This window comes from Thermobia domestica, chromosome 11 (assembly GCF_964235325.1).
Source record: "Thermobia domestica chromosome 11, izTheDome1.hap1.1, whole genome shotgun sequence".
NCBI classification, from domain to species: Eukaryota; Metazoa; Arthropoda; class Insecta; order Zygentoma; family Lepismatidae; genus Thermobia; species Thermobia domestica.
The window spans coordinates 127,413,929-127,431,725 of NC_137464.1; the positions used below are offsets into that span (position 1 = coordinate 127,413,929).

General features: G+C 34.4%; 1 protein-coding gene across 2 annotated transcripts in view; it reads left to right on the top strand.

Moving 5' to 3' along the window:
* LOC145664431 (uncharacterized) overlaps nucleotides 1–17,797 on the top strand; it is a 1,424,688-nt gene that overhangs the window by 1,328,832 nt on the left and 78,059 nt on the right. For both annotated transcript variants that reach the window (XM_081731113.1, XM_081731114.1), the window contains 2 exons: nucleotides 2,225–2,371; nucleotides 16,799–16,946. In XM_081731113.1, coding sequence (XP_081587239.1) covers nucleotides 2,225–2,371; nucleotides 16,799–16,946 — 295 coding nt within the window. The remainder of the gene's footprint in view (nucleotides 1–2,224; nucleotides 2,372–16,798; nucleotides 16,947–17,797) is intronic.

Consider the following 17,797-nt stretch of genomic DNA (forward strand, 5'->3'; position numbering starts at 1 on the left):
AGAGTTCGTAATAGTAACTGTATCAGGCATATCTGTCAATATTTATTATAGGATTATTTGCTAGATTTGCATACCAATATTTAATTATTTTTTTTGAGTAATTTGAGTTACATATTTTTATATCTTACATATTATTTTTTAAAAAAAATATAGTTGTATATTTGTTTGCATCATGAAAAGGAGATGACTGATTTGGTAATAAATTTATATATGTTAAAATTTTATTAATTAATTATTATCATTGTGAATTAATTTCAAATATCGTGAATAGCTATTGATAGTCCTAAGTTTTTCTTTCGTCGACTTTGGATACAGCAAAATTTTCCTATACACAAAAGATGCATTTCTCAAAAAAATAAATAAATAAATAAATAAAATAAAATAAAATAAATATCTGTACAAACCGGGGAGTTGTACAGCAGCATATCTATCCACAAATGAAGAAGGAAATATGACTAGAGGAAATTTCAGTATTTTTTTTTTTTATGAGAGAAATGGATATTAAAAAAATTCAAAATCCAGCTATGGTTTGAAACTATGGTTTACATGTCGTACTGGGCGACATCAAAACGGCGAGATCCTTTGTATTCCAAACTCTCGAATTTTTCGTAGCTTGCTCTAAAAACACAGGAAACAAAAGGTATGAAATAAAATATACCTGGCCGTTTTTTTGCACCATGTACGAGCTAACGGAACTGATAGAGGTAAACAAGACCGATTAAAAGAAGAAAGAAAGAAGAAAACTATTCTACTCGTGCAACTGAAAGAAAATTTCCATAAAAACTGTTTCGAACCCGATACCGAAATCAATTTTGCTTGAAAATTAGTTCCGGAACCGAAATTGATTCTCCGAGAGAAACGTTTATTTACATTAGTTACCAATACCGATATTGAAATGGAAGGGAAACAAGTTTTGTACGAAAACCGACCTTCCGTTACTGTAGGTGGTTCTCTCAAGTTACAGTTTCATAGTTCCTCAACATCATTTGCAGTTTGACAATCTTGAGCTAACGATCACGATATTGGTAAACGATGATGATGAAACCGTTCAATACATAATTTTAAGTGACTTTGGTTTTCAGTTTCGTAAACAGAAATTTTGATTTTCAGTTCCGTGAATAGAACAAATGTATCGAAATGTATTTTTTTTTTTCGAAGCACATCGAATTAAAGTGGTTTAAATAACTGGTCTGGATCTCAACATTTGCGGTTCCTTTAACATTAACAACTTTTTTTTTTTGGTAAACTGCAGTACGCGGATGAGGACGGGAGAAAGAAATAGGAGAAACAATATTCCTCTACTTTATGAAAATTTTAACGTGGGATCTCTTATTTCATAGGATAGGATATTGCTTCCCAACAATAGCTTTCTCCATCGTTGTCCAACCATTTCATATGCTAAGTTCATATAGATCAAAATTTATTAACATTTTTTTCTTACATTTGTGAGTTATATATATTGCTATGTAAAAATGGTGCTTGAACTCTTTTGCTGTGATTCAAGTGATACAGATAGTCTGCACAAAGTCAAGAAATAATGCGTTGAAATTTAAGTGAAATTGGCCCGGAGTAAATATGTTCATTTACCAATCAAATTCTTGTATTACATAACAGCAATAACAAAGTGAAGCAGATTGCTTGTATGACAGATTTCTAATTGTCATGGTTTTTAACGCATTATCAGATATTTACGAACTTTTAGCATATTAAAAAAAAAAAATTAGGCAGATTAACGCATTACAGGAGTAAAAAATGCATTGTTTATGTATAATGTCTGATTTTGTTTTAAGTTATTGATTTGACTGACCCTATTTTCCCCAAGTACTTGTAATTGAAATTCGGCTTATTTAAATAAAACTTTATTCTCATCAAGATATTTTTAATCCATTATTATTATTATTATTATTATTATTATTATTATTATTATTATTATTATTATTATTATTATTATTATTATTATTATTATTATTATTATTATTATTTTAGAACTTCGACTGGAATAATGTAGGAACGCTTCGTCACTCTGTATTAATATAAAATGAAATCTCGTATTTCATGATTAAGCACAGCTACTTCTGAAACCAGTTGCAATGTATATTAGCGTCTTTGAAGACAGACGGGTCTTGAATCAGCCTTTTAGTAGTCCTCAGTTCGAGACTCGGTGGTGTTAGAGATGGATGAGTATTGGTGGTCAACTTTCACAGATTCCTTCCTGTCGTTGCAGGGTTCAAACCTCGCTGCTGGCAAAACGAATGGAGCTGTCGTGAAACAGGATCCAAAACCGGTGGAATGCAATCTTTGTCACAGAAAGTTCAAGAACATCCCAGCGCTAAATGGACACATGAGGCTTCATGGCGGATATTTCAAGAAGGTAGGTTGTTATTTTATTTTTAGTGAAACAAAATTAGCATATAAATTAGATGAAGTATTATTGATGTATTTCTAATGATTTAATAATTTAAAACTTCTTGACAGATCATTTTAACGTGTAACCAATTTATGCACTGATCGTTATATTCAAAATTTGAATTATAAAACTTGACTATTTAATCATATTGATGAATTCTATTCAGAAAAAGTAACAGTTATAAAATTAATTTTCGCATGAGCACATAAACAGAGCAAAGAGTTCATCATTTCAAATTTGCAATAATTTTCAATTTTTAATGTGTGTTTATTTTGTCGGATAGAAGTTATAATTTTAAAAAAGAAAATTATTTGTATAATATTGTACTATTTTGCTTAGCATAGCACAGGGTCGTATGAATCCGATTATTACCACAAACAATAAGACAATCCAGAAACTTTGTCTCTCTATTTACTAATATAAACATGCATTTATTGGTTTCTACTGTTATATAAAAGAGTAAAAGTGATCCAGACGTGCTACTATTGCTAGAAACGTAAAATTTGGACAGATAACTAACTCTTTTAGTTACGAATGCAAGCGACAAAAAAAGTATTCTGGAAATACATATCCTAAGTAGGATTTTTTCCCAATAATATAGCATTTCACACATAGCAGAAATTAGAGATATGGAAATCCAAAAGCGTTCATACACCTCACATTAGAGAAAAGTCGAAGTATGAGGATTTGCTTAACTTAGATATGAAAAATTCGGTAGACAAACTTCTAATTAAAAATAAGAAAATTTATGTTTCAGCGTTCTTGAAAATTCTGCTCTTAAGGAGGGGAGGGTAATTTCTATAATTTTCATTTTTCTTTTTCTTTATTGAAAAAATGCTGAATATTGGGATTCACTCAAGTTCCAGGTGTAAAAATTCGGTATAGAATCTTTTCATTAAAACATAATGGACATATGTTTCAGTGTTCTTGAAAATTCCGCTTCTAGTGGGGCGAAAGGGGGAAATTTCGTCCATATTAGTTTCAGATTTTACATATATTCATTGAAGTTTATTTTTCGTATGCGAAGAAAGAACACTTCCGCTAATCTATTATATAATAGTAAACATGTTTGACTTTTTAAAAAAATGAAGGTTATAATTAGCCAAAATCTACTTCGTGCGTCAGGACCGGTTTCCTTACATGGCAATAGGTCATCACTTGAGGTAGGTTTTTACTATCTGAATTCTTCGTAAATTCCGCCCAAAAAGCGGAAAGAGGAAAGAAAATGTTATTAATTTGTTTTGAAACGCCAGATATAAGAATCAGCAACATTCCATACTGTTTCATTTCGTATCTCATCAAATTTTGAGAACTAATCATGGCATTTCGTACCCTAACGCCTGCGGTAGTGTTGTCACACACGCTACAGATGACACTTCTACGATTCATCGCTTTCTCATTCTTCATTAAATGTCAAAGTTATCTTCATACTTTTTATGTTTTTTTTAGGGTTCGCAAATGCATTATATCTAATACGACTATACTAAAAAAAAGAAATACACTGTAAAAAATAAAACAACATTTAAACACTTTTAGTACAGAGATTGAGGGGGAAATATATCAAGTGTGTACTTATAAAGTGTTCTTCGCGTGTCCAGAAGCGTTCATTCTTCGAAAACAGTATCTAGAATGACACATTTAAAACACTTCTTCTCGGCAAACAGTTCAAAAACAAAGTGATGACATACATTTTGCACATTTTGTGCATACATCTGGGACATACTTGGACAACACAGTATCTACAAGGAGTGAATATGTGTCATTTGGAGGTGTTCACGAGAGTCGATAATGTGTACAGTGTCCTACTATCTCTAAAAGTAGTTTCTGTATTTTTGCAATGTAGTTTGTACACATAAGTTCACAAAATTTACAGAACCTATTTGAATGTTACAATCTTATACATTGCAAATAAATGGAAATCTATCGTAGGCTTTGGAGTAGTATACTTTGAAATAAATGTTGATTATGTGTTACTAACATAATCGTATATCCAGTGGGAGGACGAAAAGTTGGTCTATAATCATTGTTGGAAAATTTGAATTATATTCTCAAAAATAGACCATATATCGTATATTATATGATAGATAATAGCTATTTGACATAGATTCCAGCTTATGGCATTGATGGGCGTGCGTAACTATTGAATACTATAAGTTTCTGAACATATCTTGTATGATGAATTTCTGTAAATTTTGTGAACTTACGTGTACAAACTACATTTTTGTTTAAAGGAAAACATTCTTTTACTAACTAGATATTCCTAAACTAAAGCTTATTTGAATGATTTATGCATCTAGAATAAATTTATTGAAATCCATACAATAAAAGTGAATGTAAATTTGTCAGATCGCATTACGATTATCAACCGTAGGGCCCCCAAGAATCATATTACATTAAATTTATGAAAATGCATATCATAAGTGGGAACGAGGATAATGATTTATGCAAAATTGAGCGTCGCCCGTCAAGTTAGCAAGATGATATATAAAAATCTTTATTAAAAATAAACAGCCCCGTGTCCGAGTGATTTTGAAAATTACCGTTGTAGGGGCGGAGCGGAGGATCATAATGTATGTGAAAATTTAGTGGTGCCTTGTTACAATCTAGAACTGCCGATAGAAGTGTCCAATGCGCAGTTTGCGGCGTCATTGAGATGAATGGTGAAACTCAAGATGTCGATTAAGTCAAAATGTACCCCCTATCGGTATGGGGGTGACAGGTGGGAGTGAAAAGGGGTAACAAGTAAAAATAATATAAAACGATCGATAGTAGTGTTTTCGGGGTCGCTGTAATGAATAGTGACCAGGCGCGCACCCAGAAATTTTTCTTGGAAGCGGTCCAAGCTTTGGAAGAATGGTCCAATACTACAAGGCCCTCTGTCTATGTGGTATTGAACGAGTATTATTCTGAACCCGAAAAGACGATAAGTAATTGTAAAATACGGTACTTCCACCTATATTTTCAGAAAAAAAAAGTTATAGAACTAGATTGTTTTTATAAGAGTAAGGGTACAGATGAAGTGTAAGATCAAATTTTCATGTTACATCAATCATTTCCCTGTTAAACAAGCATAGTTTCATTGAGAAAGTGTACAAATGTATGTTGAGTTAGGAAGTTTTGGAAGGGTCTCGACCCGGTGCACCCCGTCCTCCTGGACATCCGTATCTTCAATGCTTTCCCAAGCTTTTATAACTTTAACCACGCTAGAATTTAAATTTTCGTTGTTGAATATTACCTAGGTAATTATTCCCTCTCCAAGTCTCCGGCTCGCTGAACATATAGGTTAAAATCGTGCTTAACGAAAAGTTCTAATTGCTTACATTTAAGATGGTTTTATTTTGCCCGCCAACTAACTTGTGGTTACACGTAAATATCAATTTTCAAATCTAAATATGGTTAATGGTAGTGTGTTTCATGTGGGTCTACGGAAAAAAGTATTAAATATTGTAGTCCTAGAATTTTTTGTTGTGTGGGGATCCAATACTACAATCCACTACGCCTATGTAGTATTGAACGGGTATTTTTCTGCACCCAAAAAGACGATAAGTAATTGTGAAATACTTCCACCTATATTTTCAGAAAAAAAAAAGAACTAAATGTTTTATAAAAGAAAGAGTACAGATGAAGTTTAAGATCAAAGTTTCATGTTACATCGATCATTTCCCTGTTAAACAAGCACCGTAGAGTTTCAGTGAGAAAGTGTGTAAATTTAAGTTGAGTTAGGAACTTTTCTGTTGTTTTGAACTTAACGTTTAGTAGAGTACATTTTTGGGTAGTTTTCATTCCGTGTTTCCACATTTGTGAATCACTCTGTTTCATTTGTTGTGCTCTACCCACACTATAGATGTCTTCCTAGACATTCGGCTAGAAATTTACTACACTTAATACTCAGAACGTGACTGTTGGCCATAATCCGTACGTAGCGATTATACAACCACGTACAACGGTCATGCAAGTGTCCGCCATTTTGTATTTATTTAAGATATCGACTTAATACACACGAATTATTGTTATCAAGTAGAAACCTTATCCATTCATATCCATTTAGACCTAGCATTCATTGACAGATTATCCGGAAATCCCTACGTTCCTTTGAGGTATCCCTTGCGCGTGTATTATTGTAGGCTTCTACCACATGCATATTTCAATAGAGCAGGTATGACTTCTTATGTTCATTTCTAACTCGCACTCTGTACGTTGAATAGTTCTCGCAATATTGGCGTCCGAAATTCATTTGCTCACGCTTTGTAGGTCCGAAACTATGTCCGATTGCTGGAAGTTCAAGAGGACTTTTATTCTTGTCTCAGTGGCAGGAATCACTTCTCACGAGTTTTAAATTACCTTGCAGCATTATATATATATATACAGTGGCTTATTTACGATTTTGTTTTGGGAGGGGCTTTGCTAACTTTCGGGGGGCTTTGCCTGGAAATGTGAAAATTCTGCAAGATATTTCATTTACTTTACTAGTAAGATTTCGGGGGGGGGGGCTTAAGCCCGGAAGCCACCCCCCTAAATACGCCACTGTATATATATATATATATATATATATATATATATATATATATAAGGTAACTGGCTACAATAACGCCACCATTCTTAGTTTTTCGAGGATTTCGCATTTAATAATTGACGGAAAAAATAAATGTTGCATTGTTTAGTAGGTTGGTGTTCACTGATTACAACATAGTGCAAAGAACCTGGAAAAAATATGTGGTACAAGTAATACACAAAAATGTCGCGGAAAGTGAAATGGCGTTATTGTATACACTATGGATACAATAGCGCCAGGTTATCATTATTCGTATTATCATGAAACCAATGAACTGAGATACACTGGAACAAGTACAGTTAGTTGGAACAAGAAGAGCAGTGACCAGTGAGAGGCAATATGTCATCACAAGTTTCGTGATACCACCCCTTACAGGCTCCACTTTCCAACCAGTCAATAGTTTTACCAGTACCATCGTAATAGTACCCTTTGCAAGTAACGCAATAGTAGGATCTATCTTTGCGATGACGTTTTCGCCATTCTTTTTATAAGTATCCCCCTTTCTTTCGTCCACCCGCTTGCAAAGTTAACCCTTTATCCTTCACGTTAGGACGTTCGTTAAACATATTTCTAGTCACTACCACTGCTTGGACGTTTTTTGATGTATTCCTTCCAAGAAGAGATCTGTTAACTTTTGGAATTGAAATACATTCAGGGAAATAGCTGTTACTCGAGGATGTAGAGTGAGAAAACTGAGACGAAGCATTAGCTACAGGGTCACGGATACATACAGATGATGTTGATATCTGGGGATTGTTGATATCTGTAGTGGATGGCTGGTTATTGTTGTCCAATGCAGTTCCAATAGGTCGGAGACGGAGACTGGACCGGCTTGTGTCGGAGACACTGAAGAGATGGTACTTGGTGCAAAGGTTGTTTCTGGAAGTACTAAAGGATTGAATGTGTATATGCCAATACGCCATTCCATACATCACGTTCGGCGTTATTGCAGCCACACAACACAATGAACATACCATAGTTCCACTGCCCCCTTCTAACACATTCACTCATGTAAACACAGTCGATACACTCGTTATTGACAACGTTATTATATATACCGTTTAAATTCGTACACATTACATGCCTGTAGTGATATTAATATAAAGAACTTCGAAAACTTGACTTACGTTTTCTGTTCAGAATTGATAACACAAAAACTGCACAACGCACACGTTACACCACAGGAAATCAACTCACGTGCGAAAACGACAGTTGTGCCTCCTATGCATTGGTAGATTGCAGAGTGTTGCCACGTGCTTAGTTTCTGTGCTGTAAACAGTTGAAAATCAAATGGCATTATTGTAGCCAGATCCCTATTTGATTTTTTAAGCATCATACCTTACGAAACTACAAAATTAGAATACAAAAATAAATACAACTTAGCAGTAATAGAAACAAAGAAAAGTGGAATATTATTAAGAAAGATATTAATGTAAATTTACTAAAACCAATTAATTTCATACTTAAAAATAGGCACCATGAAAGTAGTAAATATTTTCAATAACTATTTCATATAATCATTCGAAGAATTACAAAATTCACACTTTCAAGAAGTAAATAAACCAAAAGCGTAAATTTCGATAAGCATAGTTTGTATCTTTATACCTGTGGATAAAAGAAATCAAATTTATCATTCAAATCATCAAAAATAAGAAATCATGTGAACCAGACGAAATACCAAATAATATTTTTAAAAACTGTACTGATGAACTATCCATTCCACTTACTTATTTAATCTTTCTTTAAGCACTTGCGTCTTTTCGCATTAATTATAACTACCTAAGGTAATACCCATATATAAACAAAACGAGAAGGATAATGTATTTAATTATAGGTTAATATAACTTTTATCATCCTTTCCAAAATATTTGAAATAGTTACGCTTTAAGCGGGTAATAAATTTCTGTGACAGTTTTTAAATAAACCCTGTACAACATGGTTTTCTAAAAAAAAAAAAAAATACATCTATTGCACTACGAGACTGTGTTCAATCCTTTGAAAATAAAACTGCACATTAAGTTTATTCTGTGACTTAAGTAGAATGTTTGAAATTGTTGATCATAATATACTTTCCGACAAGAGAGTGTACTATATTGCTTTTCGTGCTGTATATAAATGACCTTCCAAATCCGTCGAGACATTTCATATGACACTTTTTGCAGATGATACGTCTTTACTAATAACTCGAAAAGATGTGAGTATTTTCTGCCTGTTGACAAGTCCTGAGACTAATGAGTTTTCCCCTTAGGCTCTGGAAATGTTTCTTCCGCGTTTCTCAATCTTCAGCTTCCTCTTTTAACTCCCAATATTTCCCTTCTTTCAAATCATCGATATGTTCTGTTCTTCCTATTCTTCGCTTTCCTTCCGCCTTTCCCTCTGTGGCGGTATGAAGACGATTTCTATGCAAGATGTGTCCAATTCAATTCTCCTTTCTATGGAGAATGCTGGCTAAAGGTGTTCTCTTCTCTCCTATCCGTTTTAAAACATTTTTGCTTGTCACTCTCTCCGTCCATTTTATCTTTCCTATTTTTCTCCAGCACCACATTTCGAAGCTGTCTAAATATTTCTTCTCTAACTTCCGTAATATCGAAATCTCTGAACTATACACTTGATCAACTTCTTCCTTAGTCCAATGTTAAGCGTAGGAGTTAAGAGTAATCTTTTCTTGTTGTATGCCTCTTTGGATACGGCAATTCTTCACCTGATCTCTTTGGTGCAGTAAGCGTCTCTCGTCAAAATACTTCCTAGATATTTGAAATGGTCTACCTCTTCAAGCTTTCTTTGTTCTAATCTGACCCGGCAGGGCACGTTTCCACGGGATATTCTAGTGATTTTCAATTTTTCAATATTGATTTCCATTCCATGTAGTTTCCAGTGTCAACTATTTTGTCAATAGTCTCCTGTAGTCCTTCTTCGGTTCTAGCTATAATACCGTATCATCTGCATACTTGTCCTTGTTAATGATCTACTTCCAATCTTGATATCTCCAATTCCTACTAATACTTTCTTCACTGTAAATATTAAAAATTAAGGTTACATATTGCATCCTTGTCTGATTTCCCTTTCAATCTTCACACTATTGGTTTCTCCTTGATTCAAGTACAACTTCATTCGTTGCCTTATGTACAGGTTGCAAATGAGTCGTCGGTCTCTCCAGTTGACCCCAATTTCTTTAGGCACTTTCAAAAGTTTGATCAGGTCAAAAGCTTTTCGCCAGTCGATGAAGCACAAACACAACTCTTCTTTTATATCAAGAATTCGTTCGGATATAATTCACATCAATCCAATATATGTCCTTTTCCTTCCCGAAATCAGAATTGATCTTCCACCAACATCTCCTCTAGTTTACTTTCCTGCTGCCTGTTCAGTATGTGCGCAATAATCTTTACAGTATGGAAAATAAGGCTAATGGTCCTGTGATCACTATACTTTTGCTTGCTTTTTCTTAGATAATGCAACCATTGTAACATCAAGAAAATCCTTTGGCCATTCTTCACTCAGGTAGATCTTGTTAATAAGGGAAGTTAATACTTTCATTGCAGTCTAATCTTGTAATCTGTACTTGAGCAAATTTGCTGGTATGTCGTCGTCTCCAATGGCTTTTTTCCTTCAAGTCTTTGATGGGTTGTGCTACTTCACTTTTCAGTATACTGGATCTTTTTTTCTTCATCATCCACTTCTTCCTCTGCTTCGATCTCAATATCTTTAGGCGGGTCTTCTAGTCATACAAATCCTTTATGTATTCCTTCCAGATTCGACGATTCCAAACTTGCGTATACTTTTGTTACCTTTTCATCCTAATTGTTGTGGTTTCTGATACATCAGATTGTATCTTCCGCGCCGTTGAAATTCCATTATTTCTTCACTTACTTGTTTCATATACTTTCCTTTTGCATTGTCCGTCTCTCTTCTCAATTCGTTATTCAGCGTTCTGTATTCTTTGGTGGGTTTTTGCGTTTCTTTCCATCTTCTTAATCATGGCTGCAGTTACAGCAGCAGGTTTTCTTGGTGCTCTTTCCATCCTGCCAATGTTGTTGTGGAGTGTGTCTAATATAATCTGTTGAACTTTCCTCCAGCTATTTTCTACATTGCCTACGATATCGTCAATTGCACAGAATTTTTCTTCAATTTCTTGTTTGACATCATTGACCATACTTCTTAGTCGCTGTAAGTTTCATTTTCGATTTTTTTCCTCCCATTTTTGATTATCTTTAACCAGGTTTGCACTTTCGCCAGTAGGAGCTCGTAACCTGAATCAATGTCCGCTCCCAGTAGCGCCTTCATGTCTCGAACACTATTCCTGAAACGTTTGACAAGAATGTAATCGATTTGTTAGCGTTTCTTATCTCCTGGACTTTACCACGTGTACAACTTGGTTTTTCTTTCCGTAAACCACGTATTCATCACCGTCATATTATGTTGCCGACAGAAGTCGATCAGCATCTGGCTCCGTTCGTTTCTTCTACCTAGTCCAAATGGTTCTACCACTTTAGTCTACCGTCGGAGTTTCCAATACTATATCAAGCGGTCACTGCAGCATTCCACTTTGCTTACGCTTTTGCTGTTTAGTTGCTCATTGCTTTCGCGACACCATTCTCGGCCTTAACGCCACCCGAATGAAATATTGTGTAATTTCCCGATACTATCTCACCGCACTTTATTCAAACCCACTATGTTCACTTTACATGTATCCATTTCCACTTTTAAGTTTACAAGTGTATACGTACAACGTAAAGTTCTTACGTTCCAGGTTCCTATGCTGAAATGAAATAGGAGGTCATTGGCATCTGGTATACGGTGACTCCTTATCCTGGGAGTCAGTCGGTCCCAGCTGCGTTGACCGCCTAAGACGTTGCCCGCTTTTTTCCGCGAAGAGGTGTAGGTTGGGATTTTCCCTCCATTTAGGAGATACCCGAAGGCATTCCTCAAAACTCTCCAGTATTTTTAGAAAGCGATATGAATACACTACAACAAACATCAACAAAACTCTACATGATCTCCCAGAGAGATTTTGAGGAAAATAAAGTCGTGCTGAATGAACCAAAAACAAAGTATTCAGTTTATCTACCACCAAATGACTCTTTTTAGTAAACAAAACAAACATGAGTTTAGGAAGTAAAATCTTACATAAAGATACCACAACTAAGTTTTTAGGTATAATATTTGATAATCACATAAAATAACTATGTAAAAAATTGAGCACAATGTGCTTTGCAATTTGTTCATTAATCGATAAAATGGAAATGCATCAATTATGACATTATATTATGCGAATATGGAATCTTATATGATACGGAATTAGGATGTGGAATAATATTACATGATTTTCAAAGCAGAAAGAAAATTATCAAACTGTAGACCACCATTATTTAGAAAATAAAATGTGTTAACTCACCATCACTCTACATACTAGACTGTAATGTACGTAAAACAAAATCAGAAAATATGCAAGAATATAAATATACCTAGTCGTAATACAAGAGCTAAAGAAAATATACATTTCCTTCGCGTAAACTGGAAATATGTAGGAAAATTTTCTTCTTGACATCCATTAAATTGTTCAATTATATACATCAGGGATGGCCAACTACGGGCTCACGGGCCGCATGCCCGCGAGGTCTTCTCGTGCGGCCCTCCAGAAGATAAGTGTTAACATTTTTATATCTTTTATGGGGTACATAAAATTTTAAAAAATATTTAAAATATAATGACTTGGACTAAAACACAAAGTGGATGTATGTTTTAGGCGCGGAAACCAAAAATAAATTTAACGTTAAGGTTAATTAATTTTGTTTATTTGTATGTTAGGTACCTAAGCATTTAAGCGTACCATTTCTATTCACGCTGCAGCGTGAGAAATAAGTTCTAAATATTTTAAAACCGCAGTATCATTGAGCGCAGGTATCTGTTTTTACTTGCGATTATTATTATTATTATTATTTTCATTTCTCACATAATTTTTCATGTTTGAGAAATTATCCAAGATTTTTCCTCCAACCTTGAGACTGTAAGGTTATTTTTAAGGATAAGGGGTTTTTAAGACTCGGTATCGATATTTCGTTGTCGGTGTTTTGATTGACGATGTTTTAGTAGACACTTTTTTTTAGGCTAGGGTGTCATGAGTGTGTATATATAAACGTAAAGTATAATATGAAGTTGCGGCCCTTGTCACATGAAAATTCTATGATGTGGCCCCTTAGTTCAAAGAATTTGGCCATCACTGATGTACATCGAACTATTAAGTTGATTAAAGATATTAATAAGTACAGGGCAGCAGTGAAAAAAATTCTATTAGGCCTAAATGGTGTATTTTATTTTGTCAATAAATTTCTTAATGAACATGAATAATAACTCTAGAGTAACTACAGCAGTTATCATTGTTTTACTTAATGTCACTCATGTAAATAATACTTTCATATACATACTGTAATCAGTTAACTATATGTACTTAATATGTATTAATCACGTTAATGTTCTGACATGTTCTCTATCAAGCTACGATTTGCACATATATTTGGTACGCAAAAGCAATAAATATAATAAAATACAACACAATACAAATACAATACCAGAGGATGTTTAAAAATAAGTTGACAAATTTTTGAAACATCCGTTCCTAAAGAGAGAAGGGAGAATTTACCTAATTTTCTTCTCTCTTATGAACACGAAAAAACGACTGAACAGTTCGAAATGAATTTTGGAACAGCACTTGGCGCGAGCTGGGTTTTTATTCTGTAACTTTTATTTAAAAGGCATATCCTAAGGTTGAATGTTCATGGCAAAAACAGAGTATCTCACAAGCCCTTCAACAGTTTAAAATCAGTTTTTGAAAACAACACTTGGGTTTACGGGGTTTTATCAATTCATTTCCGTTCAAAAACGTATACTAATGGGACGAAGAGTTTTCAAAAATACAATCAAATATTATCCACAAACCTACTATTCTCTTACAGCGCTGGGTATTTCAACTAATACCCCAGAAATGAAATTTACACTGTCTCATCATCACGGAAAACCGGCTGAACAGTTTGAAATGAATGTTTGAACGTAGTTCGAACTATCTCGAACTGTTTTTCTTAATGTGTCATTTCCAATAAAATGTACCCTAAGAGGGAGGGGAGGGAGTTCTAAATTTATACCAAAAAAATGATTATTTCAGGAATAATGTTATAAAGGATCAAAGAAAGAGAGAAGTTTAAAACGATTGTTTACTGTTTTTTTTAATCAAACACAGAAAACTGAAAATTTGGTATTTCTGGTTACACTATGAGTAATACGTTAAACTTAGTATTTAATATGTTTTAAATAGAACATAAATTCTGACAAGTTTCAACGTTGAGTGATAAAAATAAGTTGACAAATTTTTGAAACATCCGTTCCTAAAGAGAGAAGGGAGAATTTACCTAATTTTCTTCTCTCTTATGAACACGAAAAAACGACTGAACAGTTCGAAATGAATTTTGGAACAGCACTTGGCGCGAGCTGGGTTTTTATTCTGTAACTTTTATTTAAAAGGCATATCCTAAGGTTGAATGTTCATGGCAAAAACAGAGTATCTCACAAGCCCTTCAACAGTTTAAAATCAGTTTTTGAAAACAACACTTGGGTTTACGGGGTTTTATCAATTCATTTCCGTTCAAAAACGTATACTAATGGGACGAAGAGTTTTCAAAAATACAATCAAATATTATCCACAAACCTACTATTCTCTTACAGCGCTGGGTATTTCAACTAATACCCCAGAAATGAAATTTACACTGTCTCATCATCACGGAAAACCGGCTGAACAGTTTGAAATGAATGTTTGAACGTAGTTCGAACTATCTCGAACTGTTTTTCTTAATGTGTCATTTCCAATAAAATGTACCCTAAGAGGGAGGGGAGGGAGTTCTAAATTTATACCAAAAAAATGATTATTTCAGGAATAATGTTATAAAGGATCAAAGAAAGAGAGAAGTTTAAAACGATTGTTTACTGTTTTTTTTAATCAAACACAGAAAACTGAAAATTTGGTATTTCTGGTTACACTATGAGTAATACGTTAAACTTAGTATTTAATATGTTTTAAATAGAACATAAATTCTGACAAGTTTCAACGTTGAGTGATAACCATAAATTGATTATTTTCTGTTTAGCACAGACGCAAACATCAAGTTGTATGAAATTCTCTAGCTGTAAATTCTGTATCGTCCTCCTTTTTCCTTTAGAAGTCATATTTCATAATCTTCCACCGTATCATAAGTCTGGTATGCATGAGGAATATTTATATTCATTTGAAAGTTTTACGCCTAATAGTTTCGGAGGTCTGAAGAACGGCAACAAAACTTTTAAAAAAGAAAAAGAAAAAAGAAACTGAAAGGGCATATCGTTGAAAGGAGTACAAGTGAAATCCCGTGCCGAATTCAACAGTAACCCACCCACCAAACCATCCATACACGAACTCAGAAAGAAGTTTGAGCGAACAGGTTCTATGCTTGATAAGGAGCACGAATACCTCGCATTAGAAATAGGTGGATGTTGTAGAGCTCCATTAAATCTACAAGGCGTTTTTCACAGCGGACGGGAATGTTGTAAGAAACACACCGGCGCATCGTGAAAGAGCCTACTGAAGTCATATAGGATCATTGTTTTACAGAAGTTCAAGTCAGCAGACCATGCTAGGTGTAAACAGTACAGCACATAGCTACTGCAGAAAATCGAAAGTGGTTTTCTCTAATCTTTACTTCATGACGAACGAGGCATGGTATCACCTCAGTGGTTACGTTAATTCTCAAAACATGCGGTGTTGTTCTGTTAAAACCCCACGACAAATATTTGAACTATCGCTGCATGATGTAAAGATTGGAGTGTGGTGCGCTGTGTCGGGAATGAGAATCCTTGGACCTATTTTCTTGGGAGACAAAGTTAACTCACACCTTACATTGCCGACACCTTTGAGACTTCAATGGATCAACTGACACCAGACGAACAGAGTTTCGCTTGTTTCCATCAGGATAACGCGACAGCACATGCCTCCTTACAAGCAGCACACTCTGTTTTTACACCTGATAGAACTGCCTCGAAAGACCTATGACCTTCAAAGTCTACTGATTTATCAAGTTGCTATTTAATTTGTGGTGTGACATGCAGGGTAAGCTGTACCACAACAATCCACGAACCACTTACGCACTGCAACAAAAGATGCGCAACGCTATCGCCAACATCCAACGGAACGAGCTATAAGTCGCACTGAACGTGATCCGTTGGAGCTAACCTGTGCTTGGAACATGGCGGTCATTTGCAGCAGTACGTTAGAGACGGCGGAATGCATATAATTATGATCTACTTGAATATGGTCTTTGCTCTTTGTGTATCATTCTGCAGCTCGTATGTTCATCACACAGTTTGGGTTCGGTTTATCTTGACCCACCCTGTATTGTTCAATATAACAGTTATTATTATATTTCTGTTCCAGTTGAATTTTGAAATAAACAAATAATTTAGGGAAAATTAATGTTCCTTCTTATAGAGGAAAATAATTGCGGAAGTGGGAATATTCAGTATTGCTTGATGTTTCAATTGCCACTGTGACTTTGTTTTCTAAAGTTAGATACGTATTGATTGGATGTATTCTTTTCACCGATATATTCTTTCCACTAATGTATTCTTTTCCGACGCAGTGTAAAAACAAAATCCAACATGAATTACTGTAATGTAATAAATCCTAACATAATTTGGAGAATAACAGGAATCCTAACATCTTTTTCGGTGCCTGAGAATGTCCGAGAAATAAATGTAGAGATTGTGTTGCAGCATTTTGTTTCAACATTGTCATGTTTTCCTATATTTTGTGTTTTCAGGATTCGGAGGCTAAGAAGTCGGAGAAGAAGGACATGTCGGGGCCTCCACTTCAAACTGCCAGCATGAGTGTTCGTGCTCTCATAGAGGAAAAGATTATTCAGAAAAGGATCACAAACCCTCAGCTCACTCACTTACATAACTATTCAGGTTAGTGTGCTTGAGTGGCTATTGGAGAAAAATACTAATGATATTAGTGTGAATTGTAGGAACAAACGAAGCGAGTTTTTTTTTTTTTTTTTTATCCTTTGAATTGAATATTTTTATCACCTTATCCCTCACGAATTTGAACCCAAACTAATAAAAGTAAATTGTCCATCACTGAATTTCTTTCTTGAAAAGTAATAGGTGATTCTAAAGGTTTTCTTTTTTTTCTGCTGAATTCGAATATGATATTCGTTTTCCCGTATCAAGTCTCAATTTGTGGAAAAACTGAAAAATATAATTGAAATTTTAGTTTTCTGGAACTAGCTTGGAAAAATATTTTTTTAAATAGTTTCCTCATTATAATAACGTTAGTCATAATTATTCATACGCCTCAATATATGAAACACAAACATGCATTCATATAAAATAAATTACCCTCTGTCCCTCCCTCCACGTCAAATACGAAAGGTCGAGAATCTTTTGCGGGAAAGAAGGGAAAAGTGACTGTCGGAGGTAAATTTACTTACCATATTTGGCAACATTGGACGATGCTAAAACAATTTAACATTAATATTACAGGTTTACTTTCTTTCTTGTTCGTACGGTAAGCTTCATTTCGGGGGGATCAAGATGGCTGCCGGAGAAATAAGTATTTGAGCGTCAAACTCTTATTTATTTTCAATTTTATTGTTAATCAATTTTTACTTTTAGACCAATTTACTGTTTGATACAATATAAAGCTATTTAGCGTAGAACAATCATGTTCGGCGCCTGCTATCCCCTCTAATTTCACAAATATTAGTTATAACCGGCCATTACGTTCATATAGACGGGTCATTTTGAAAAATAATTTT